The following is a 24978-nucleotide window of genomic DNA, read 5'->3' on the forward strand; positions in this document are numbered from 1 at the left end:
ATTTATAGACTACTTAAAATGAGGCTGCATTTTAAATTTTAATATTGTATTTTAATCTGTATTTTAATTAATTGTTTTCTTTTCTTTTATGTCTCACTGTAATTTTATTGGTGTTAGCCTCCCTGAGCCTGGTTTTGACTGGGGAGGGCGGGGTATAAATAAAATTTTATTATTTATTATTATTATTATTACTTAATTTCCACATGGTTTTTCACAGAGACACAGGGGAGAGACCTCTTTAGCATAGGTATACTGTACAGTAGTGCCTCACTTTACGAATGCCTCACACAACGAAAAACTCGCTAGACGAAAGAGTTTTGCATTGCGAGAGGCATTCGTAAGATGACAAAATTTTCTATGACCGCCGCTTCGTCTTACGAAGCGCGACCATAGAAAGCGGCAAAGGAAGATCAGCTGTCAGCGAGGGAAGCTGACAGCTAATCTTCCTTTGCCAGGGGGGGATGGAACCGAAACGCGGCGGTGCGGCTGCTGCCCCTGCCTGTCTTCCCCTTGGCTTGCCAGGCCGCTGCCAGTCCCCCAGAGCCTATAGGAATGCATTGATTAAGTTTCAGTGCATTCCTATGGGAAACTGGGACTCGCTAGATGAAAAATTCGTTACACGAATTGACCCGTGGAACGAATTAATTTCGTCTAGCGAGGCACCACTGTACTTCTAGATTAGAACTGGGTATGTGTTACAGGCACCTGATTGTCGAGAGAACAGCAGATTGACTGAAATGTTTGTAGAGCTTCTCTGGGTTCAAATAAAAGTATAAAATCTGTGTGGGACAGGATGGATGTATTGGACTTCCTCTTCTTAAAGTGGCTGCCCCATTAAAAGTTATTGCTGACCAACTGAGTACTCATTTGGAATCAGGATTATATTCTTCAGTGCCTTGGAATACTGTATTTAATGAAAACAGTCCTGGAAAATCAGCAGAAATTTTGTATTTGTTTTACATTCTCAGTGCTGATGAAACAAATTACTAATGATCTGCCAATTGTTGGATGTGTTTGCCATTTCATGCATTACTTAATGGACTAAATATATCTCTGGAGAGCTGCAAATGCATCATAAGCTTCTCCTGGAAAATCAAAGAGATTAAAATACTGGGTTGCGTGTGATCCTTGGTTTAATTTGTCCATAGGCTTCTTTTTTCATATAATGATGAAGCGTAAACTGATGGTGCAGAGCAGAAAATTGTGTGCATGAAAGACAGTGGGAGAACTGAAGGTTTTTTAAAGTTTTCTGAAATAATTTGAAAAGGCACTGGCATCCACAGCTTTAAGAATGTAAGCAATGTTTTTAGGGGAATCAGTGGCCATATTTAAGACGATTCTTAGCTCTGTTGTAATAGAATATAGGTACCTAGAAAACTGTGTTATACCAAGTCAGTGTCCATATAACATAGTGTTGTCTACACCAACTGGTAGCCGCTCTCCAGAGTTTCATAGAGAAGTCGTTCCAGCTCTATCAAGAGAAACCAAGGATGGAACCTGAAACTTTATGCATGCAAAGAAGGGGTCTAACACTGAGCTATGGCCCTTCCCCCAAACATGTGCTCTACCACAGAGCAATGGCTCTTGCCATGGCAAGACTGAAATGTCTTGAGCATTATCCAGCAAACTAGACTCAGCTAGCCACATGACTAATTTCCTGAAGAATGGAACTTAGGGATAATGGTAAATTTTTGCAGAATTGACCCATTGACTCTTGCAGTGATATTTATGATGGTGTACCACATAGGAGTCCACTGGCGTGCATTTTTTTCTAATTATGGAGTTTTGGATAATAACAACAACATTAATCAATTTCTGAGTAATCATAGTGTTAATATGTTCTCATTTTGAACCAGTTAATGGTTATTGCCAAACCATACAACTGGTGTCAATAACTAATTGATGAAAGAAATCCATTTTAGCTGAAAGTACTACAGCTATATCTCCTTACTTTAAAAAATGAATTATTGTGTGTATGTAATGATAGTATCAGTACAACATGATCAAATCAATCTTTCCGGATTTAGAATTCTATATTTAAAATGTATTTGCAATTTGTTTTTCCTGAACTGCAGTGACTGAAGAGTCTCCCTTCCTCTCTACATTCATTTTTTTTCCCCAGGAAGAGCCATATGTGATGTTCAAGAAGTCTGATAAACCTTTGTATGGGAATGATAGGTTTGAGGGATATTGCATCGACCTCCTCAGGGAACTGTCAACTTTCCTTGGATTTACCTATGAGATAAGGCTGGTGGAAGATGGAAAATACGGAGCCCGGGATGATTCCAGTGGACAATGGAATGGAATGGTTCGTGAACTGATTGATCATGTAAGTTGCTACTTAAGAGTTTCATCATCACAAATGACCACTTTTTCATTTTGTCTCAGTAGAGCTTGTCAGGAGACTTGTGGAAGCTCACCCCAAATAAAAAGTTGATATTTATTAGTACCAATTGCCATTGTGTTGTTTAGTGAATATTACAGTGGTACCTCTGGTTGTGGACACGATCCATTCCGGGGTATTGTTTGCACCCTGAAAAGTCAGTAACCAGAGCGGTGCTTCTGCGCATGTGCAAAGTGCGATAGAGCACTTCTGCGTATGCGCAAACTGCAGAGAATGATTCTGTGCTTGCGCACGCGGTGAAACCAGGAAGTAAACACTTCCGGGTTTGCTGCATTCTTAACCTGAAAAAATGCAACATAAAGCATTCGCAAGAGGTATGACTGTATTTGCAATTTCAGATAAATCACGCAAAGGTAGCAAACTTATCACCTCTCTTCCTAACCTCCTCTTCCATCAAGAGTAAGAATGATTAATTGGAATAGAGTAATGTATATAAATGGAAGAATATTTGGAAAATACTATTCCGGAATTTGCTACTCCAGGTGTGTGTGTGTGTGTGCGCGCGCAGAATGGGAGTTGTGCTTGTTTGATCTAAATCACACACACACACACACACACACCCCACAAAGAAAGCTGCATTAGACACATAGCTGCCAAGTTCTCCCTTTTTTAAAGGGAAATTCCATTATGCTTAATAGGCTTCCTCACGAGAAAAGGGAAAAGTTGGCAGCTATGATTAGACATCTTCTTTCTGACACGTATATTTTTATTTGAAAAAAAATTATAAGATTTTTAATTTGCTTTCCAACGTGGTCTGCAGCTTCTGTAGAATAGGCCTTTATTCCATAAATTAGTGTAACACCTCCCATATAATTTGCTTTGGTGTGATAAGTGAACAAAGGGGGTGTCCTTGTGATAAACCATTAGAATTCATCAGGTGGAGCTTTTGACAGGTGGCTAACACAAAGATCTTGTAACATGGAATGCATAGTAGTTTGGTGTCTTGTACTAGTCCTTGCTTTACCAGCAAAAACTGAACAAAAACTGAACACTTTCTGGATTAAAGTGTAACAGTTTCTGGATTAAAGTGTAACAGTCTTGGAATACAGTACTTTAGGAATCACTGTCTTCCAAAGAAACCTAGCCACATAGAAGACCTTCTCATTGATTCCATCACCTATTGTAGGTGAAAGGAATGTTGACCACGTGTAGAGGCCTTTAACTAGTAGTCAACTAGCTCTGGAAGTCTCTCTCAATGGAGGTTTTCCTGGTTCCAAGTTTGATATCTTTTTGGTACTAGGTAAAGACCTTTTAATTTCCCCAGGTCTTTTAGATCTCTCAGTTTTAAGTCTGTCTTATCTGGTATTTTTTCCTGCTGTGTTTCTTTTGGGGGGGAGGGGGTATTTTTCTGCAAGGTGTGCTGAGAATCATTGTTTGTATGAAGAGTGGGATAGTAAATGCTGAAAAAAAATCTTTTACATTTCATACTATGTTTAAGTCTCTTTTGTGGTAAGGTGCGTGGTTGCATATGGTGTACACAGTGAACCTGTAGATGGAAGCTCAGGAACAATCAAAACCCTCATTGTGATAGCAGACTTGATTTTACATCTCAGAGGAACCCATATATAACCTTTAAAATATGTAGTATTACCTTCCATTAGCATATACTGAGAGGAGCCCTGTCTTGTCCGTTTAAAGAATCAGCTAGGAAGTCTTCGACAGCAAGACAGAAATATCAATGCATGCTAAAACAGCAGGGTAATTCAATGTGAGTCAAAACAGATATCATTACAGGCAATTGTTTATAATTGACTAAGTCAGGCATCCCTTCATTTTATAGCTTTTAAAACATACTCTCTCAGTAGGTGGTGCCAATTGAATTTGGTCTCCTGGAAATGGAGTTTAGTCTCTTTGAAAATTATGCAATTGTCTCTGGCTTCTTTGTGTTTTGTCAAATTTGCATTTATTTTGGCAAACCGCTCAATAGCAAGACATCTGATCAAAGCCACTTGTAATAAAGCAAGTATTCTGAGGCCTGCTGCCATTTAACGCAGCAAGAAAAGGAGACTGTTCTGTCATTCATGGTTGTACTTCTTCGCTGGTAAGAATGGAGAACCTTGAGTAACTCGGGTGGTGCTGCGGTCTAAACCAATGAACCTCTTGGGCTTGCCAATTGGAAGGTCAGCAGTTCAAATCCCTGCGACGGTGTGAATTCCTGTTGCTCTGTCCCAGCTCCTGCCAACCTAGCAGTTCGAAAGCACTCCAGTGCAAGTAGATAAATGGGTACCACTGCAACGGGAAGATAAATGGCATTTCCATGCACTCTGGTACTCGTCATGGTGTCCAGTTGTGCCAGAAGCAATTTAGTCATGCTGGCCACATGACCTGGAAAGCTGTCTGTGGACAAACACCAGCTTCCCTTGGCCTGAAAGCAAGATGAGTGCCACAACCCCATTGTCACCTTTGACTGGACTTAACCATCCAGGGGTCCCTTACTTTTTTTTACCTTGAGTAAAAACAGATTATTATTGGGGCAGGGCAGTCAACTATATACCTAAGGCAAGGATGTGGAACCTGTGGCCCTTCAGATGTTCTTGAGTTCCCATAATTTCTGACCTCTGACCATACTGGCTGGGGTTTATGGAAGCTGTAGTCCTACAACACCTAGACGGCCTCAGGTCTCAGAACCCTAGTCTAAGGGTTTGCAGATCTTCCAGACTCTGTCTGTGAAATGGAGTTTGAGACCTCCTCCTTATGCTTCAGGTTGCCTTGTCCTTCCCTAAATATTAAACATTATTGATGTCCTTTATTGCCAAATACTGAAACTGAAACCAAGGAAGAAGCCTAGCAGTAATGTGGCTCCCATAAGCAGCTCCCCTGGCAGATATATGTACCTTAATATCCTAAATAGGGTCAAGCAGTTATGTTCAAAACCACAAATTATATATTAGAGAGATTTAAAATAATATTTAACATTAATAAACTGCATTGATGGCCCTGAGGAATTAGAACATAATTTACAATATTGTGTCCACCTTCTCTCTAGCTCAAGTTTTGCTAGTGATTTGTTTCTCTGGGTTTTGCCAAAAGGGCCAATCTTCCATAATAGATCCCCCATTTTGAGAGCTTCAGACATAGTCCATTTGTGCTTAAATCCATGAAAGCTCATTGAGGTGTCCCCTTAAATGAATGTGTACAATCACCCATTAAGGATCTCTCACCCTGCCCAGTTTAAGCAGTAACGACATGTTATATTGCAGATTGCTTTTAGAATTCCTTGCAAGTTTCAAAAGTGCCTTCTTGCCATGCAGTTGCTGTTAAAGAACGTACACACACAGAGAGAGATACCATTCTTACTCTTGGATTATGGCCCCCAAGTGCTGAGGCATGAATTGTATTCCGTTGTATGGCATGAGCCCACAGGTATTTCTTTTGTGTCTTTCCTGTACCTGTTGCATCCTCTTCCATAGCAGAGAACACTACTCCTGTTCAGATTATGCTGACCAAGTGTATTTTACCATTCTTTCCCCTCCTGAAAATAGACTGAAATAATCAAAGCTGATGACCCTTAGTTTAATCACATTTTTGGGGGGGGAAGGGGAACTCGAGGACTTCATAGTCTCTTATATGTGTAAATATTTCCTGAGTCAAGGGGAAGTACCTGAAGAGGGAACATCCTGTACAGGTGAGTGAGAGCAGGATGGCAGTGTGGGCATGGAGGCTGAGGATTAAGCAGAGCTCCCTGTCCACTGTACCTGAATAAAGCTGCTCATGTTTTACTTTACCTGAAGTGCCAGGAGTCTATTTCTAAAAAAAGGCAGCCCTGCTGAGCAGCAACACATTCTACACACCTGTTGTCCTTCTTTCTGTCTTGCTCCCATGCACAAGGTTTATTTTCCTCTCTTTCACACAACCAGGAGACAAGGAAATATAGGTTGCCTTAAAGGAGCCTCTCTTTAGTTAAAAGATATATATAACTCAGCTGAAGGGCTAGACTGTGCAACCAATTTCTCACATTGGTGAGCACTTACACAAGTAATCCAATTGATTTATATCTAGCCCTGAAGTGGTTGCTTTAAGTCAAGGGATTGATTAATGAAGATGGTCATCAGTATAGCCTTCTGAGCCTCTGCGTGTAGCTAGCAAGCAATCTGTTTCTATTTGTCTCCATTCCAGTTTTCATTTTTTATTCTCCCCTTTTGCTTCCCTAGGACATTCCAAAGTGTGTGTGTGTGTGTGTGTGTGTGTGTGGTGTGTACAGACACATTTTCTCATTCTTCAATTAAACAGACTCTTAAGAATTGCAATATATAGTCCTGGAATAATCCTCTTAAATAAAGAGAGTGGGGAACCGAAGTGCTACCAGATAAGGAGGTTTACCTGAATGATTTATTTTTTTAACTAGTGTTTATGATTATTTATTTTATTATTTTGTGTAATCTGCATACTTAACTTGTTAGACATTTGAACAGTTCCTATGACAGGACAACACACACACACACACACACACGCCGCTGTATGTGGAGTTTTAGGGTTGTGTTTTAGAAATGGAAAGGTGCAAAGCCTTTCCATTTATTTCTGTCTTGCTGAATTTCTGTCTTGCATCTCGTCTTCAAAATGCTTATATGTGAAAACAAAATAGGATTCCTGCAGTAGGAATGTTTTTACCATTCCCAAATTGTTGTTTTGCACTCCTTTTGAACAGACTAGCTATTGTGCTTCATTCCTCATTAAAAAGAACAGACTGTACTGTTTGACAGGGTCTCCTTGTTTCAGTGTAGAATCTTGCAAAATAGCTAGGTTAGGTGTTTTGTAAAGGGAATAAAACAATAATATGTTTTGTTTTTAAGATGGGAATCTTTGCCCAAGAGTATCACTGTATCTTTTTTGGTGGTTTTTTTACGTTTCGTTGAGGCTTTTCAAAAAAAGAGAGCACTGCATTTGGATAAACCTGGAGAAAATGTGTGTTTGCGCAAATATTGAGAGAAATTCAAATCAAAAGTTACAAAGTATTCACTTGTTAAAAAAGAATTCCCTAGATGCCAAGATCCAGGTTTGGGGCAAGTACTCTTTGGTGAGAGAACCCCAGCAGAGATTTAAAAACAGAAAATATGCAGCGAAATAAAGGGTGGAAATAATAGGCTGTTAGGTCTTCAAAATACGTATGTCTTTCTAAGCTGTTTCCAAAGTTCCCATTTCCCCTTACAATAGAAAAAGACCACTTGAGTTTGAGCAACCAAATCAGGTCTCTTTACACACTAAGCTTCTCAGATCAACTGAAGGAACAAAAGCTTGATTACCTAGTCCTAGTCCCTCCCAAGGTGAGGAAGAGTGACCTAGCTAAGCCTGGCAGTACAGCTTACTCTATGGAATTAACCCCTTCATGCATTAATTAGACTTAAGCATGTTGGTTATATGAGGCTGGTTATTCCACACAAAGGCTGTTTTTAAAACTTCTTGAGAAAAATCACATGGTTTGGAATCATAGCTGCCAAGTTCTCCCTTTTTTTAAGGGAAATTCCCTTATGCTGAATAAACTTCCTCGCGAGAAAAGGGAAAACTTGACAGCTATGTTTGGAATACTTGCCTCACACCAACTGGACTCCTATTCGGTTTTTTGTAAATGAGTACTATTTATATAGGTTGCTTGCTTCCTAGGGTGCTCCCATGATTAATTTGAAAAGCTTCTCTGACTTTTTCCAATAGCCTGTCGTCTCGTCCAAGCACAGCATGTGTTGCCTTGACTCTGTCACACCTGCAGGTCTTGTGAAGCCCCTGAGCATTGTCACACATATGCTGGGCAATGTGTCAAGCATTACATTGCTGACTGTACACTCTCTCTGGTAGAGCGGTAATGAGGTGTTCTCTCAGGATGTTATATTCAAGCTGGTTCAATGAAGTAAACATTTGGACATTTGACAAATGCATCTGTGCTCAGATCAGAGGCAAAATGCACTGATTATGACGCATCATACATTTTGTTCTCAGAGCAACTTCTATTAAATAAGTTGCAGTTTAGGTAAACAGACAAAATTCCTAATACTCCAGCCATTTTCAGTTATGCATGCAGCAACTTTCGTTAATCCTTATGTTGTAATCCTCAGTACCGTTAGTAATTCCTTTGATAGAAAGTACCTTAAAAAGAAGGAGCTTGAGTTGGGTGATTGTAGTATGTTCCAGTATATTTCCAGCTTGCCATTTGGGGTCTATATGATTAAGTTTAAGTGTGTGGTGGCCAACCAACTCCAGGCATTCATAGATAAGGCTGATTTCCATATCTGCCTGAGGTTACATGACCCTAAGACAGAAATGGAAGATGTGATCATGTTGATTCTCATGGCTTTGTCAGCAACCCTCTTAGATGCTTGGAGGAGCTTGAAAACAGGATGGCTGCTTTGCACTATTCTAAACTATTGCAGGGACCAATCATCCAACTGTCTGGAATAGGCTGTTGTCACTATTACAATGATAGCTACCTCTGTTTTCTATTAATCTGAGAGAAGCAGTGGGATAGTGCCTGGAAGCTCTAGTAGGGACTAAGAAGCTAAACCAGAACCCATATTAAAAACAGAATTGGTGGTGGTGACCCATGTGATTGAGTGGATGTTTGTTTGCCTGCTCTAGACATTTAATTAGTTATATTTAGTAGCTGCCATTCACCACAAGATCCCAGGGCAGGTGGCAACGATAACCAATTCCACAGGAGCAGAGTCGTTTTTCATTTGGAATCTTTTGAAATCTGCCCCCGAGTACGGCAGAGGGCAGCACATCCAATCTGGCTAAAGTAAAGGCACGTCTGAATTTTGAGATGGTTAATTTATGCAGATAGTGTGCCAGGGGTTCAAGCTGGGAGGGACACACACACACAGACACACACACTATAATAATTATTTCACATACTGTATATACAGGCATAACTGTTACAAAGCTATCAATGTGATTTAAATGTGTGGTGTGGATATGATGGGTTGTGACCATCATATTGTAAGCTACCTCCTTCCCTGAGCCTTGGAATAGATCAGAATATGATTAGACATAAGTAAGTAAGTAGTCAAGTGGAAGGTCTCGATCCACACAGGTTCCTAAAAGTGGGAAAATAGATGCAACAGGGCTGTTCAGGCTGCATAAGACATTCAAAGCTTTGTCTTAAGACCTGTTGAGATAGTATACCTGTGCCTGTACCACTTCCGACTGTAGATTTGGGGGAGGGAGCCCAAAAAATTGAATGCATTTCTAGAACCCTTTCCCTTCACAGCCAGTTTTCTAGATGGTTTTTTAAAAAAATCAAAAAATCACCACTTACATGAAAGCCAGGTCTAACTCAGTTTATGTCTCTCTACAAACTCTTTCAAGGGCATTTAAATGGTTCTGTGAATAGTTGTTACCTGGCACATGAAGGGCAGAGTGAGAGAAATAATTGACATCTCTAATTTATTAGATGATAAGCTTTTAAAGGCATTTCCAGAGTCCTGTTCAGTATTGTGTATTCACTTTGTCCTCAGATTTATACTTGTTTTTGTGTCTTTATTTTCTTATTTATTTCTTCATTTGTTGTTTGTTTTTTAGCATCCCAGGGATGTTCTAATTTAGCTCTTTCCTGATTTATGCTTTTAGCCCTTTGAAGACCATCTGTTCAGACTGCATTTTTATTTTGTAGCATACATTTATTTAGCATGTAGATTAAGCATTATTGTTTTATGCCTGAACCATTTCTCTTCACTTAAAGTAATTTCCGTTAATCATTATCAATTACATTTGATTAAGTTTTTTGGGCATACCTCCAGAGCTAGCCTTTCTGGAACTATACATACAGATTCACAATATTTAATCATATTAGAGGCACATAATTTATTTCCTCCGCATTTGTTTGGTCTTGGTCACTGCTTAACAAATAAACATTGGTTAGTACCAACATTGCTTCATATCAAAGTGTACAGGTCACATTCAGAATTCAGCTGAATTCAATGGACGTGTTCATTCCATGGGTCTACTTGGACTATACCTAACGCTGAATTTCACCTATGTTAGTGTGCCTTGTTCTTTCTCTTTTGCTTCATGTTTTTTATTTTATTTTTTCAAATGATTACAGCATGCTATCCCTTTTCTGGCCCCTTTCCTCTCTCCCTCCTCTTGGCCATCCACAAGATAATTTATTGTGAAAATTTGTTATATGCCAGTAGAGACCACTGTGACGTCTGCATTGTTTGGTCTAATTGCTGAACCTGCGAGACTTTGCACTAAACGCTCTGACCTTTTTATTTCCAATGCTATTAGCTGTGACCCAAATGAGCACATCAAGCATGACTTCTTTGTTTCGCCCTTATCACCCTGGTTTTGCTTCTGACAAGCCGAATCCATCTTCTACTTCAACACTCTGCTATTAAACTTCCTTTAAACAGCGGCAATGTAACTCTAGTGAAAAGTATATGTTTTATTTTTTGTCTTTGAACTTTTGTGCTTCCTTCCTCCGTCACACAATGACGATCATTAGTGTTCTATCGAAGGAACCATTTGGTCCTCTCCCTTCACATTATTATTATTATTATTATTATTATTATTATTATTATTATTATTATTATTTACTAAATGTATATACCTACCTTCATCCGAAGATCGCACGGCAGTTTGCAACAGAAAAGTACAAAATAAAATAAAAGCACAAAATATGTAACAAAATAGCAAAAAGCAATACCCCCAAAGGCCGTAGATTCATAACCTTGTACTGATGACATGTGCCCAATTTAGATGCAACAAACCCAAACCTTAAACCATGGTTTGAAGTGGTTTTAAGATCCTAGCTTGTTCTCATCCGGGTTATCATAGTTTCCAGGTACAGACATAATAGGAAATTATGGTCCATTGAAGACATCCTAGGTTAATTGTGGTGCAATGAGAAAGGAAGGACTCCTTGAAGACAGAGGGTGGGGGCACAAGGTTTGAAATATGTACATCCAAACCCAACCGTCTGTAAGTAAATTTGTAGTACATAGATGAACACTCAGAATTTTTTAATGCCAGGTACACATTAGCATAAAGTAACAAACATAATAGAACATCAAACATTTCAAACTTCCCTGTTCATACATTACTATTGATTTGAGCTCCTGAGCTGCAGTAAGTATAACTGTGATAAACATTTAAGCTATCCTCTAAATCACCAAACACTGGGAAGTGTACAGCTCTTAGGATCATTACCAGTCATTCACAAGGCATTTCCAAAATTGCAGCTGTATTTCAAACCGAACTTCAGAGCTTGATGTGCTGCTGGCAAAGGTGCCCACCACATGGCTTTACTCATTGTATTAAGGAAATTGGCACGTTGTTCTTTGGCTATTTTTGGAGAACTGATGAATAAATTCTTCAAGTGCGCAAAAACAGCTCATCCCTAAAGTTATATTGTAAGTGCAATTGCAGAAGAACACATGTCAAAGTAATTTAAAATGGGCTTGGCTCTTATTCATTGCGAACAGCCATGCATAATGCCAAGGCTGAAAGGTGTGTGTAGCCTTGTTCAGACTGCTTTGCATTACAGTTGGGGGGGGCATGCCCACTGGCCATGCCTCTGGGTGTGTGCCTTTTTGATTGAGACCCTGTCTCAATGTAAGGATGTACATGCACGCAGCAAAAACCTGTGATACACAGCTTTCTTGGGAGTATTGTTCACATGTATTAAAGCTATGTGCACAATCAAGTGCAGCAACAAAGTGTGGCCAGAGTGCCTGTTCTCAAATACCCAGTCATCCGCACACTCAATATGTTGTTAGTAATAATAATAATAATAATAATAATGCCCTGCCCATCTGACTGGGTTGCTGCAGTGACTCTGGGTGGCATATAAAGAATAAACACGTGGACTTACTTGCAGTGACCCCCCACCCCACCCCAGGGACAAAAGGCCTAGACATTGTACAAGACAATGTTCTTGGATTTGAAAATGGGCCACGTAACAGTTGAAAATGTTATTGATTAGAGTTGTAGGTAGGCTTTGACTCAGGCATTGGGTGCATATCTGTTCTCGGCCTCCAGGTGGAGGGCTGGTGCTTGAACACTCTGGTTCATCCCCTAAGCACCGCCGTCTCTGACCAACAACTGGTCAATTTGAATTCAAGGGGATGGCGGACTGCTCAGGAATGCAGTGGTACCTCTGGTTGTGAACGCCTCTGGTTGCGCACAATTGAGGTTACGAGCTCCGCTAACCTTCAAGTAGCCGCTCCTGGTTGCGAACTTTGCCCCAGGATGCGAGTGGAAATCGTGTGTTGGAGGTGTGCATGCAGTGGGAGGCGCCATTAGCGAAATCGTGCCTCATGTTACGAGCGGTTTCTGGTTAGGAACAGACCTCTGGAACAGATTCCGTTTGTAACCAGAGGTACCACTGTACCATGTCTTCTGGATAGTACCACTGAGTTGGCAATTTGTTTATTTAGAGAATTCATTTATCCTCTCACCTTCAGTAATACTATTTCCAGGACAGCTGAAAGAGAAGATACACTGAAAAGTTGCAGTGTCATACTAGGCTACATTTGCATGTTATGCTACACAGCACTACACAGCACTCTTTGTCTCGGTTAGATCGATATCAGCTTGTAAACCAATGTTGGGAAAGGATCAGCAAACTAGGCTGTTGAATTTATAAAGCTTATCACTGAGCATATTGGAAACAAAAGCAAACAGTTCTAAACTATGGTTTGCCTGTTTTAATGTTGGAAACTCCAGTTCACTAAGATAGGTTTTTTTAACCCCTTGCTTAGCACTAACCATGGTTTGGTGCAAAGTTTGAATTGAGTCTATCACGGCAATGGTAATGAATGACAATTAGAAAATTATGGGTTGTATCTGATGAGGTCAACCTGTCACAACAGAACGCCCCCCCTCTCCCCCTCCCCTCCCAATCTCCCAAATCTATTATAAAACAGATTTTTGGGGAGCACATGGGCAAAGGGGTAGAAGGGGGCTCCCATGTACAACTGGAAGTCCTTGCACAAACAGCATGATTTGTACCCCACACCAGAGTTAAGTACTGCAGACTAATGAATTCACTGTGCAATTGCCTGTATTGGCTGTTGAGGATCCAGTTGCTGTGAGTGGCTATAACTTTAATCTTGTTTCTCATGCAATAAGTACTTGCATCTCTTCAGTGAAGCAATGCATTATTATAGCCATAAAAACAACCGTCTGCAGTTTCCTATTCAGAATTTTCCTTGACAGCCTCCTATTAAAGTGCTGACCTTGGTTACTAAGTATGAAGTGATACTTGAAGTGGGAAATAATCATATCCTTTTAAGATGCTATTCTTTCTCTTGTAATATATAATTACTGTGACAAAATGTTATATAAAATACAGTCGCACTAGACTTAAATTCTGATTTAAGAAAAAATACTAAATGAAATATAATGCCATATGATGCCAACATTACAGGTCCAACATTGCATAAACTGTGCTACTTGGTTAATTTATGCACCATTTGGATCCCCCCTAACCCTAATGAAGACAAGTAAACTAAAAGAAAAATAATTAGAATTTGTTTATAATTTCATAAAATGGATTAAGCCACCCCATTCCCAAAATTAATCAGTGATAAAGAGGAAAGCATTTCCCTCCACTTTCCTTCTGTAGAAGATTAGAACTACTTTTTACCCCAGCAAGCATTTTAACTGATCTCTGATTTTATCATTTTAACTGATTTTCATTGTACTGAGTTTTTGGAACACTGCTTAGAGACAATTATAATTAAGATGTATTTAAATTGTAGAAATAAATAAAATAAATACATTATAGTGAGTCGCATGTAAGCAAGAGCAGTGATTACTTTTGGAATTCTGAAGGCAGATTGCAATGCTGCAGGTTGATTAGACATGTTCCCATGTCGTCAAGTCAGTCGGCTTGTGTGGTCCCCTCTCTAAGCATCTGGTTAATTCCTGACGCAGAGCAAGTTAAACTGTCAAAGTCTTCCAAGCTCTGTTATGTATACAGTGACACACAGTTGTGTGGATAAAGGCTAGTGTGATCTTTAAGCCATTTCCATGATTTCGGTCACACTTTCCCCAAGTGCCTTCATTTTCCCACATAGAATCATAGAATTGTAGAGTTGGAACGAACCACAAGGGTCATCTGGGACGTGGGTGGCGCTGTGGTCTAAACCACTGAGCCTAGGGCTTGCCGATCAGAAGGTTGGCGGTTCGAATCCCCGCAACGGGGTGAGCTCCTGTTGCTCAGTCCCAGCTCCTGCCAACCTAGCAGTTTGAAAGCACATCAAAGTGCAAGTAGATAAATAGGTACCATTCTGGCGGGAAGGTAAACAGTGTTTCCGTGTGCTGCTCTGGTTCGCCAGAAGCTGCTTAGTCATGCTGGCCACATGGCCCGGAAGCTGTACACCGGCTCCCTCGGCCAGTAAAGCGAGATGAGCGTCGCAACCCTAGAGTTGTCCATGACTGGACCTAACGGTCAGGGGTCCCTTTACCTTTACCTTTACAAGGGCCATCTAGCCCAATTCCCTGCAATGCAGGAATCTTTTCCCAAACCTGGGGTCAAACCCATGACTCTAAGATTAAGAGTGTTAGTATCATATATTTTTGTGTCTTCTACAAGAACATAAAAACTCTGTGTTTCTAGTAATATTTAATGTATTTACATATGAGGGATTTTCACTGAAATGTTTTTAAGTGGAATGGGTATGTCCTATTTCAGCATCTCAATTTTGTGCAGAGTGTTAAAACAGGCATAATTTTACATTTCCCCCAAATAAAGTGAGGTCAGAGTCTTGTCAAGAAGCAGATGGGCTTATTTCTGTCCCTATTTTGTCTATGCTGAATCACATCTTAATGATTAGTTTACATTTTGTCATATATTTCAAACGTGAAACTGCCCGCTTGCACCAAGATTCTGGCAGCAAAATCCAGATAATCTCATTCAGCTAGTGGAAACCCATTTGTCTGCTTGCGTCTTTATGTAAAGCAGAAATAAAAACTGCAAGGCTGCAATTTATTTCTGTACAGAAAATGGCATGGTAAAATGGGAGAGAAAACTACTTAGAATGTATTTTGCTGAAATATACGACTTTCACTTCCTTTTTTTTATTTCATGCACTGATGTTCAGTTAAGCTACGGTAGATTTAGAGCATAAGCTGCTGTACAAAGCAATACATGCTAAAGATGAAACGAAGATAACAAATCTGTACTATTGCTTGCTTGAATCATTCATGTCAGCCTGAACAACTAGATAACACACAATCTGTTGGACCAATTTTTATGTACGTGCATGGGGGGGAGGGGGTTATTTTTTGTTTCTGTTCTTGTTTCTATTATGTATTTTATGGTTTTTACTGTGTATTTTTATGTTGTGAACTGCCCTGAGATCTATGGATGAAGGGTGGTATACAAATTAATCACCATCATCATTTTACTCATTGCGTGGCTAAACCCCGACCTTCCCCGAATGAATAAAAACTCAGGACACAATGATATAAGGTTAATGGGCATAAAAAGGCCACAGCTTTATTGATTACGGATTGTAGAGAGGTATTGGCATTAGGCATTGGATCTAACCGACTATACCCGACTCCAGCCCGTTGTGCTGGCAGTCTGAGAAGGGTTAACCACCGTTGGGTGAGACCTGTGATGCGGATCTACTAGGAACGCACCCTGGGGTCACCGGTAGAGGGTGTGCCTTTGGCCCTCACCTTCCACGGTTTTGGACTTGGCCACGCCCCCGGACTCCTTAAGGAACTACCCCTCAGCATTTTGGGGGAGGTGATGGCAGCAACCTCCCCTCACCAGAGACCTTTCTCAGATAATCCAATGCCTAACCGCCAAAACCAAAGTTGTGACATGATGCTACAAGGTAGGTGAAAACCACAAGGCCAGAGCCAATTGGCCAGGTGGAAAAAGTCCTACCAGGCCCCTCAACGGCGACCAACCGAAGTCCATAGCAAAGTCAGAAGAGAAGCCTGCCTAAAGCGCCTGCCTAAAAGGAGGGTGGGCAGGAAAAGATCCGAAGCGGCTGGGGGCAGGAACAAAGAGGCCGAGCCCGGGCTGCGCGCTTGCATTTGAAGACGCAAGCCACGCCCCCGACACGTCCGGATTGGACGTGCAGGGGGTGACGTGTCCGGGAATTGGCCTATAGCTGGAGGGATGGCAGCCACCCCCACCCCCGGCACGTGAAAGGGTCGTGGTGCCCGCAACCTCCCTCTCCGGTGATGCCGGAAGGGCTCTTTAAGTGAGCCATAGAGAATAATAAATACTCCTTGCCTGGAAATAAGTCTATGGCTAAGAGTATCAGAAATTTGTAACTTCATAGTTCGAGCCAATTAAAGTGTTCTTGCTAAAAAGCAACTAGCAAGTACACATATGCGTGGTAGATTCTTGTAACAAACTGATCAGAGAGGTCTTTGGATCAGCCCCTGATGCATGAAAATGTTGACTCATTCTGCAGCTGTTTTTGAGAGATTTCATGTTAAGGTTGATCAGGAAAGAGTCTGATGTTATTAAAAGTTTAGGAAATCTGCCTTCACACTCACAGTGATATGGGGCACTTGGCAGCCAGCTTCCAGCTGGGCATCTCTTCCTGGAATAGTATTGTGAACACGTGATGCAACGGTGAGCAAGTGCTTTCACTACTAAATGCTTTCAGGATTGATCTAAAATGGTAAATGCGATTTTCCCTCTGGGTCCTTTAAAATTTACTTATTTTTACTGGGAAGTTTCACTCACCAACGATTCCAAAGCAATCCTTGCACTCGTTGGAATTCAGAAAAGTGAAAATTTCGAATGAAAGCTGTGTATTGTGAATTTAATATCAGCTTTAAATGTGTACCGAGTCAAATTTCTCAGGTTTAGCTTCCAGTTTAGCTTCCAGACTTTGCCGCTATTTTTAACTGGATTGGGAGGCTTCAGCAAACCCAAATTAAAATTAAAAGGGAGAAATGTGTTAATGTGTTTTTGGGGCTCTGCACAGCTCCACACAATTCTTTTATCCATTGCTGTTTTCTATAATCTGTGCTCTTGATCTCACTGGTGTTTCTCTGATGCTCATTTCCTCACCCATATCTCCAACCCATCCCATCTCCTCCTATCTAGGTTCTTAGTAAAATGAAATATCTTGTAAAAAGCTAAATTTCAGGAGCATAGGCAAATTCTGGAAATCAATTACTTAGATCCAGATTTCCAAGAAAAGGGCAGTTTCAAACCTTGGCTTTCCATTCCCTGTGCATGTACCCCTCCAGTGCTCCAAAGAATTGGGAAGCTCTGGATGGGAGTTGTTTTAGGTGTGTGGTGTTATTTTAAATGGTATTTATTTTATGTTGTTTTTAGAAGACTGGGGAGAGTGGTGGCTATCTGTGCTGGTACAGATTCTCTTCCTTTTCCTGGAAATCAAACATGATTTGAATGGTCCGAAAACCGAGCTCATACAAATGCACTGCAGCCCACAGGAGTTCTTTGTAAAACACAGGCCTCCCCACCCTGCACTTATCAAAACTACGAGCATTTTGCTGGTTGATAGTAGTGTGATCTGGCCCAGAAACTTTGTCTAAACCAAGATAAACTCTTTATGGAATATAGACTTCTGCAGTTTTCATTTCATTCATTTTTTCTAATATTTATGCTTTTAATATTTGTACATTGCCTGCAACCCAGATAAAATTTAATAAAGCACTTATTAAAAAAACACATTCAGGCAAACAAGCATGCCGTGACTACAGGCTAGCATTTGTGCTGTAGACTTTAATGCAAGGAAACTAGCAATGGATATATAAAAGCACTCTCTGTGTCTTTTGTGGCAATAATTTATCGTTAACAATTTTAAAAGTTAGACAGCTAGCAACTAATTGAAAATACGTGGGTGATTAATTAAACTCATGCACATTATGAAAAATACATGTAAAACATGGAAAGTAAATATAGAGCCAAAACCAAACCAACGTTGTGCTCCAATTCTGTACTATTTACATATCTGGGGGGAAGTCTCGTTGAACTCTATGGGATTGCTTCTGTGTAGGATTGCACTGCTAAATATTCCAAGAAATTATTATAATATTGTGTTCTTCTTCCAAAAGTCAGACTGGGATAGCTCAGTGCCATGTAAATACAGACTCTTTTCAAATAGGGGAGTTCAATGTGAGATTAACTGGTAACTAAAGCCATGTACATTTTGAACTGCAGTAAGTGGAGGTGCCATTAGTTTGATAGGGGCTCGCCTAAGACATGTGAATCAATGTTGGACCTGGGCAATGTCTGCATAGGAAGCCAATGGTAAGCACAGTGATCTGCTGAAAGCACTTTAGCGGGAAAGCAGGAAAGAAATGTAACAAATAAGTACAGTGTTAAAATCCAATAAGTGCTTCCCTCTGCCTTCATAAGTACATAAACTCTGGGTTGTGCTGTGGAGATATGTCACCCTCCAGTTAAAAACAATGCCTTTGATTGCACCCTTGGCGAATGCCTGTGGAAACTGTAAGCAGAATGTTGCCTCTACTTCATAAAACAAAAGCTGTTAGGAACAACAGCTGAGCTTTTAAAACTCGTTTGCTGTGAGGCAGCCCTCACAGGTGGACAGCCTTTATATTTCCTAAAACTACTTTTACTAAAACTATATTTGGCATGCTGTGAATTTTTTCATAGGGGAACAGTTAGGGCCAGCGGTGCCAGCTTGTGAGGGGGATTGGGGAGGGGACTAGCCTGACCCCCTTAGGCCAATGACCGCAAGCCACGGATTTTTACTATCTGTTGGGGCCAACAGAAAGCTTTTCTTCAAACCTGTTTGTGGGATAGAAATGTCAGGGTATGTTTGACAGTTGGGAACAGAAGGGGTAATACTGACCCATACCCCATAGCCCAGTGATGGCCAAACTTGGCCCTCCAGCTGTTTTGGGACTACAACTCCCATCATCCCTACCTAACAGGACCAGTGGTCGGGGATGATGGGCATTGTAGTCCCAAAACAGCTGGAGGGTCAAGTTTGGCCATCATTGCCATAGCCCCTCCTTCAAAGAAGCCTGATTGTGGCAAGGAAAGGCATTTTCAGCATGGGAGGGGCACCACTGGGAAAGCCAGGGATAATCTTTCCTCCCCAAGAGGCAAGTTCCCTCACAAACACCCCTCCTCTGTTTTAATTAGGTTTCAAAGAAGCCTCCTATTGAAGCCAATAAACTCTTGCTAAAGCCTGTTTCCACCATGGGAGCAGGGGGAGGATTAGTTGGTAAGAAGTCACAGGTGTGAGGGCTAGTTAACTACCCCTTTCCCAAAACATGGCCCACATTGCAATTAGGCTTAAGGGGGGATTCTATTGGCTGGAATGCTTCTTTGAAGCCTCATTGCAGCAGTGGGCGGGGTCTCCGCAGGTGCAGGTGCCATTTTGGTGATCCATGGTTTACAGATATTTCTGGCATGGTCATGGATGAGTCTTTTCTTAGTCTGGTAAGTTTGTTACACTATTGACTGCAGACCTGGCTTTCCTCCTAGCTGCTTTGTTGGGTTTCCTTTGGGATAGGAATGTGGGTTATAAATATGAAATAAAGTGAAGTTTTCCAGTCTAATAGACACCAACATAACCAGCCACTTATATGTTGTTTGGACAACTCTTTGAGCAGCTATCTTATAGAGGGTTTTCTTTGTGATAGTTGTGATATATGGACTCGCTTAAATATATGCTTTTCTTGGCAGAGGTGAGCACGATAGCTAGCCTCAATACAACCTACTGGCTCCAGTGTTGAAGGAGTGACCAGCTCAAAGTTGCCACACTCTACAAGTTAGTTTTTTCAGGCATTGAAAAGTCTTGAAGCTTTTGAAACTTCATAGTTAAATAATATCAGGCTTCCTCCTTTATTAGTTGGGTGTGGTTTTATGCATAACTTTCCCCAGTTGTGATACTCATAAACGTCTATGAGATCTCTGAGTTTTAGTTGCAGATTCAGAAATGCATATAAATATGTGGGTTTTGCTTTAAATTTTGATTGTTGTAGTTATTTTTGCATTAGAACTGTGTTGGCTGAAAAGCAGCCTGTAAATAAACCTTTATCTACTGTAGCAAGCTCACCAGATATAGGGCCATGGTAAAAACCTTTTACCCATAATATTTTGTCCTATCAAATGGAGTTGAAAGGCTAAAATGCAAAAGATCTCATTTGTTATGGAGATGTAGTTGTTTGCAGAGTGATGACATGACATCTTCATGAGTGTCAACCATATGTGTGTTTTATTATCTCAGTTGGCTGCTTTGCCCTGTAATTGGAAAGAGAGGCACAATAAAAATGTGTGGTGATACACTTAGCTGAAGGTATAACTGTATTTTGCATAACGTAGACATTCTCTTTGGAGTAATGATCATCATGTTAATGTTGTGGTTCTCTATGGAGGTTGGAAGTGATGCTCTTAAGCTTGATCCTCTGAACTTTTAATACACCACAAAATCTGTTTAACACAGCAGGGCATATTGTATCTAATAAAAAGCAATAAATACAGCAGAAACTATAGTTTGTGGGGGAGTTGTCAAGTTAGCATTGGGGGGGGGGAACATAGCAAACTTCACCTCTTCAAGTTAGGCAATCAATCATTGGTCTTGCATAAATGTTATTTGATATAATGAAATTAGGATAAGGTATATTAAGCCAGTTGAAGGACTCCCACTCTCCAAATCTGTGTGAAAGGGCCTATTTGTTTGTGTTCAGCTAACCAGCTGATAAACAGAAGCAGTAGTAGCCAGAGTGTGCTACAATTGATGGTAGCGTTCCCTGAGTGGAGTTCTGCTTAGGCTGCTCCAACCAGCAAGATGCAGGAAGAAAGAGAGACATTTTATGCTGATTTCTCCTTCAGTGGCACCTCCTATGATGTTCTCAAAGGTGTCACAGGCCAACATGGCTACTTCATACCATGTATGAGAGTTAATTACAAGTTGTTTTAGAGCATGCTGTTCACGGTAAATGTGCTACAGATGAGCTCAGGGAGCATGGATAAATGTGCTCAACTCTTCCCCTTAGTGTTGCTGTGCCTGTAAACCTCAAGGCAATGGAAAGTTGAGCCTGAAGCAGGGAAGCCCCTCTACTTATGGAGGCTTCCCACATGAGTTAGAATGCTGCTTTTTAGGGGGATAGGAATAGCAGTGTTGGAGCAGCCCAGAGCTTTAGCATCTCCACTCTCCCTGGTTGTCTGTAGCATTTACATGTGAGCCCTGCACACAAATAGGGCTGTGGAGTCAAACTGAATAACCACTACATTCTGTAACAGGTGTGTTTGCCACCCTAGGGTCCTTTGGAAGGGAGAGCAGGATTATAAATATAAATAAATTGAATGAAAATAATTAATCCATTTGAAAATGGAGCGCCTGTGTTTGAGCAACTGTATGGCAATATCGTTGATGCTTCTGAAGTCAATGACAAATCAGAATCAGAAAGGGGGGTTTGATTTGAATACAAAGTTTTTACATTGCTAAGGGTGGGTGGGAATGAACATCTTAAACTGAACTTGAAAATCAGACTTCATGACTATGATCCAGAGAGCTCCCCTAAGAATATAGAAGTGCCTCTGCATTCCCAGTGGCAAATTTAGGGGTGACAACAGAGAGTAGCAGCAGTTTCTGACCTTGCTTTTCAAATTGCATTTGAAACTTGTTAGTATTCCCAACTGCAGTTTTTAAAAATAAAATAAAATCGGGGAGAGTCAAAGATGCCACTATTTAGCACAGATCTAATTGCATGGTTCTCTGTATTGATTGTGGTTCAGGGGTTTAAAATGTGAGCCTAATTCTCTTGTTGTGTGTCGATCAGAACAGGTTAAATGAAATGGAGAATGTTTTAATGCTTAAAATCCATTCAGCCCTCCAGTATATATTTTGAAGGGGAACCCCCACCTCCACAACCTTCAAATAGAGCATGTTATAAATGAAATATTAAATGGAATTCCACAAATAGTCACTTATTTTCAGATTTTTTTCTCCATTATCTTTAATGGTATCTGTAAACACCGCAGTGTTCAAAACTCTTGGAGGGTGAGTAGCAGTATAAATCAGCTTCTTTACTGGAGGAGGAGCAGAAGCAGAGCTTTAAATTTCAGCTTAATTGGTACCGAGACAGGGCTCTCAAAGTGTATAAGTCTGTGTTTTATTTAATTTGATTGCCTGCTTCTGTCTGCTGCTTTTGACTTATGGCCTATTTCTCTCTCCCTCTCCCTCTCTCCTTCTCTCTTTTCTTCCTTTGCAAACAGAAAGCTGACCTTGCCGTTGCACCACTGGCCATTACGTATGTTCGAGAGACGGTCATCGACTTTTCCAAGCCCTTTATGACTCTTGGAATAAGTATATTGTACCGCAAGCCCAATGGTACAAACCCGGGCGTCTTCTCCTTCCTGAATCCTCTCTCCCCTGATATCTGGATGTATATTCTGCTGGCTTACTTGGGTGTCAGTTGTGTGCTCTTTGTCATAGCCAGGTAACATGTGAAACCTCTTTGTGGTATTTTGGCAATTGTTACCTTTCTTCCCCTCAAGAATAATTGTCAAAAGTCACAAATCCTTCCTTACTTTCTTGTTCTCATTTTTTTAAAAAATATATATATATGTAGGGCAGGAATCTCCAACCTTTGGGGACCAGTGGGCACTTTTAGAGATTTGAAAACTGTCATGGGCACCAGTCACAAAATGGCTAGTGTGGAGAGAGATCTGGCATTTAAAAAAAAAGGTGACTATGGAGACTGCCATATCTAAAAGAGCAGAAAAAGAGGAAGACAAAATGATGTAGGCATGTCCTTCAATCACTGCACTTGCTCACAGAGAGAAGCTCTTTGGAACACTCCTTGCTTCAGAACAGAAGGGAGGGTGGGAGCCTAGTCCAGCATCCAGGGAATTGTGGCAATGCTTAGGGGTGAGTGTTCACTATAGTTGTGGCTGAGTTAGTGGAAAGAGGAGCTGCAAAGAATCTCCCGGGCACTGTAGGTATTTGCAGGCACCGTGGGATAAACAGGTGTGCATTCTGACCTCTGTGGACACCACCTTGGAGACCCATGCTGTAGAGGGCCACTCAGTCTTACAAAGGGCTCACATGATGATCTTCAGGGTGCTACACTCCCATGATGCCTTTTACCTGCTGGTTATGTCACAAAACCTTCTGTAGACTGGTATGCCTACTAACAGATAACTGACCCATACTTGGCATAGCATTGAAATGAAATTGATATTAAGATTAATATTGATAAGGATATCAGAAAACTATAAACAAAACTCTTGACCCTTGTGTGCAGTGTTTGGGTGCTCTAAATCATGCTAGCCCAGCTTCTGCTGGGCCAGCTCTACCCTTTCCACGTGTTGAGGGAAGTTCTGAAGAGAGGATCCTATTCTATTTGCATTGTCTTGCCTGCCCCTGTATTAGAACCTTGGTCACACAATGTTCTAACTCACTGTGGCGAGGGTGGTGGGGTTTAGAATAGGCATGGGGAGCCTTTAACTTGTGGCCCAAATTTGACCTGTGGGTACTGTACAAGGATAAAACAAACAAACAAAAACACTACCTACTCACTGGTTTGATTTAGCCACACCTAAGGATACTTGGCTTGACTTAGGAAGGTTCATTTAGACATTAGTTTGAAAACCTTTATTATAAACTTAAATATGCAGCAAAAGGTTTTTTTATGTAGCAAATTGGTTAGAGTAATGCACATTTGCAGTGATACTTGCTCTGCTGTTCTAAGATTACCAGAGTTGGCTGCTTCCCTGACATCTTTGTTCCTCTGTCTCTCCTCCTATCTACCATCTGTCTGTCTGTCTGTCTGTCTGTCTGTCTGTCTGTCTGTCTGTCCGTCCGTCCGTCCATCTGTCTACCTAGTTCTTGGTACAGAGTTCTTCCTTCAGCCTTACATGATCTGTTTATCTCTGTTCACTGTGGAGATCCACTTAATCCACTTCTCTTATGCCAGAACTGACATCAGTATTATATAGTATTTCCTTGATACTACTGTCTCCATTTTATAAGAGATGGTATTATTCCTGTGGACAATGATGAAATAGTAGTCATTTGAAAGTAGTGACAGTCGTGGCTCATCCCTGCATAAAATATGTGATGCTGTATTGGGCAATGAGTGAGTTTGCTAGTTGATTCCAGCATCAGCTTTTTATTGTTCTTTAGGGGTGCCCATAAGTATGTAGACGGGTATCTCACAGAAACTATATAGTTGGATTTTCAGAAAGCTATTCACTACTCCCCAAACAAGCCTCCAAATAAATTTTGCAGTCATGTGGCCATTGCTTTTTTTATGGGGTACTCAAGGGTACACAGTACCAGCACCTCTTTTTGTTTTGGTTAAAAAGTGTGGCACTATAACAACTTCATGGTGAGTAGTGGCACCTATTTCTCTAGAAAAAAGCACTACATTTGGTTAAGGTTGAAAGACATTCCTGTGGATGGGTAACCGGGTGCAAGATAGTAGGCAAAGTCTAGATAGTATGCATACAATGAAAATAAAGTGATGAGGTGTGGACATGTTGTCTTTTAGGGCTAGTGGCATTCAGTTTGCTCACTAATTATCCAAAGCATGGTGAATAATGAGATAGCCCAAGCTTGCAGAAAAAAGTTGTTGTAGATTTCAGATTGTAACTTTGTAGAACCTTATTTCCAAGGGGTGTGTGTGTGTGTGTGTGTGTGTGTGTGTAGCATTTT

The 24978-nt window shown here is 40.8% G+C and overlaps 1 protein-coding gene across 2 annotated transcripts in view; it reads left to right on the plus strand.

Annotated features, from left to right (window-relative positions):
* The window catches only part of GRIK2 (glutamate ionotropic receptor kainate type subunit 2), a 442739-nt gene that overhangs the window by 257066 nt on the left and 160695 nt on the right, over nucleotides 1–24978 (plus strand). For both annotated transcript variants that reach the window (XM_088665996.1, XM_088665995.1), the window contains exons 10-11: nucleotides 2123–2329; nucleotides 22536–22759. In XM_088665996.1, coding sequence (XP_088522122.1) covers nucleotides 2123–2329; nucleotides 22536–22759 — 431 coding nt within the window. The remainder of the gene's footprint in view (nucleotides 1–2122; nucleotides 2330–22535; nucleotides 22760–24978) is intronic.

This window comes from Zootoca vivipara, chromosome 3, assembly GCF_965207765.1.
Source record: "Zootoca vivipara chromosome 3, rZooViv2.hap1.1, whole genome shotgun sequence".
In the NCBI taxonomy this organism is placed as follows: domain Eukaryota; kingdom Metazoa; phylum Chordata; class Lepidosauria; order Squamata; family Lacertidae; genus Zootoca; species Zootoca vivipara.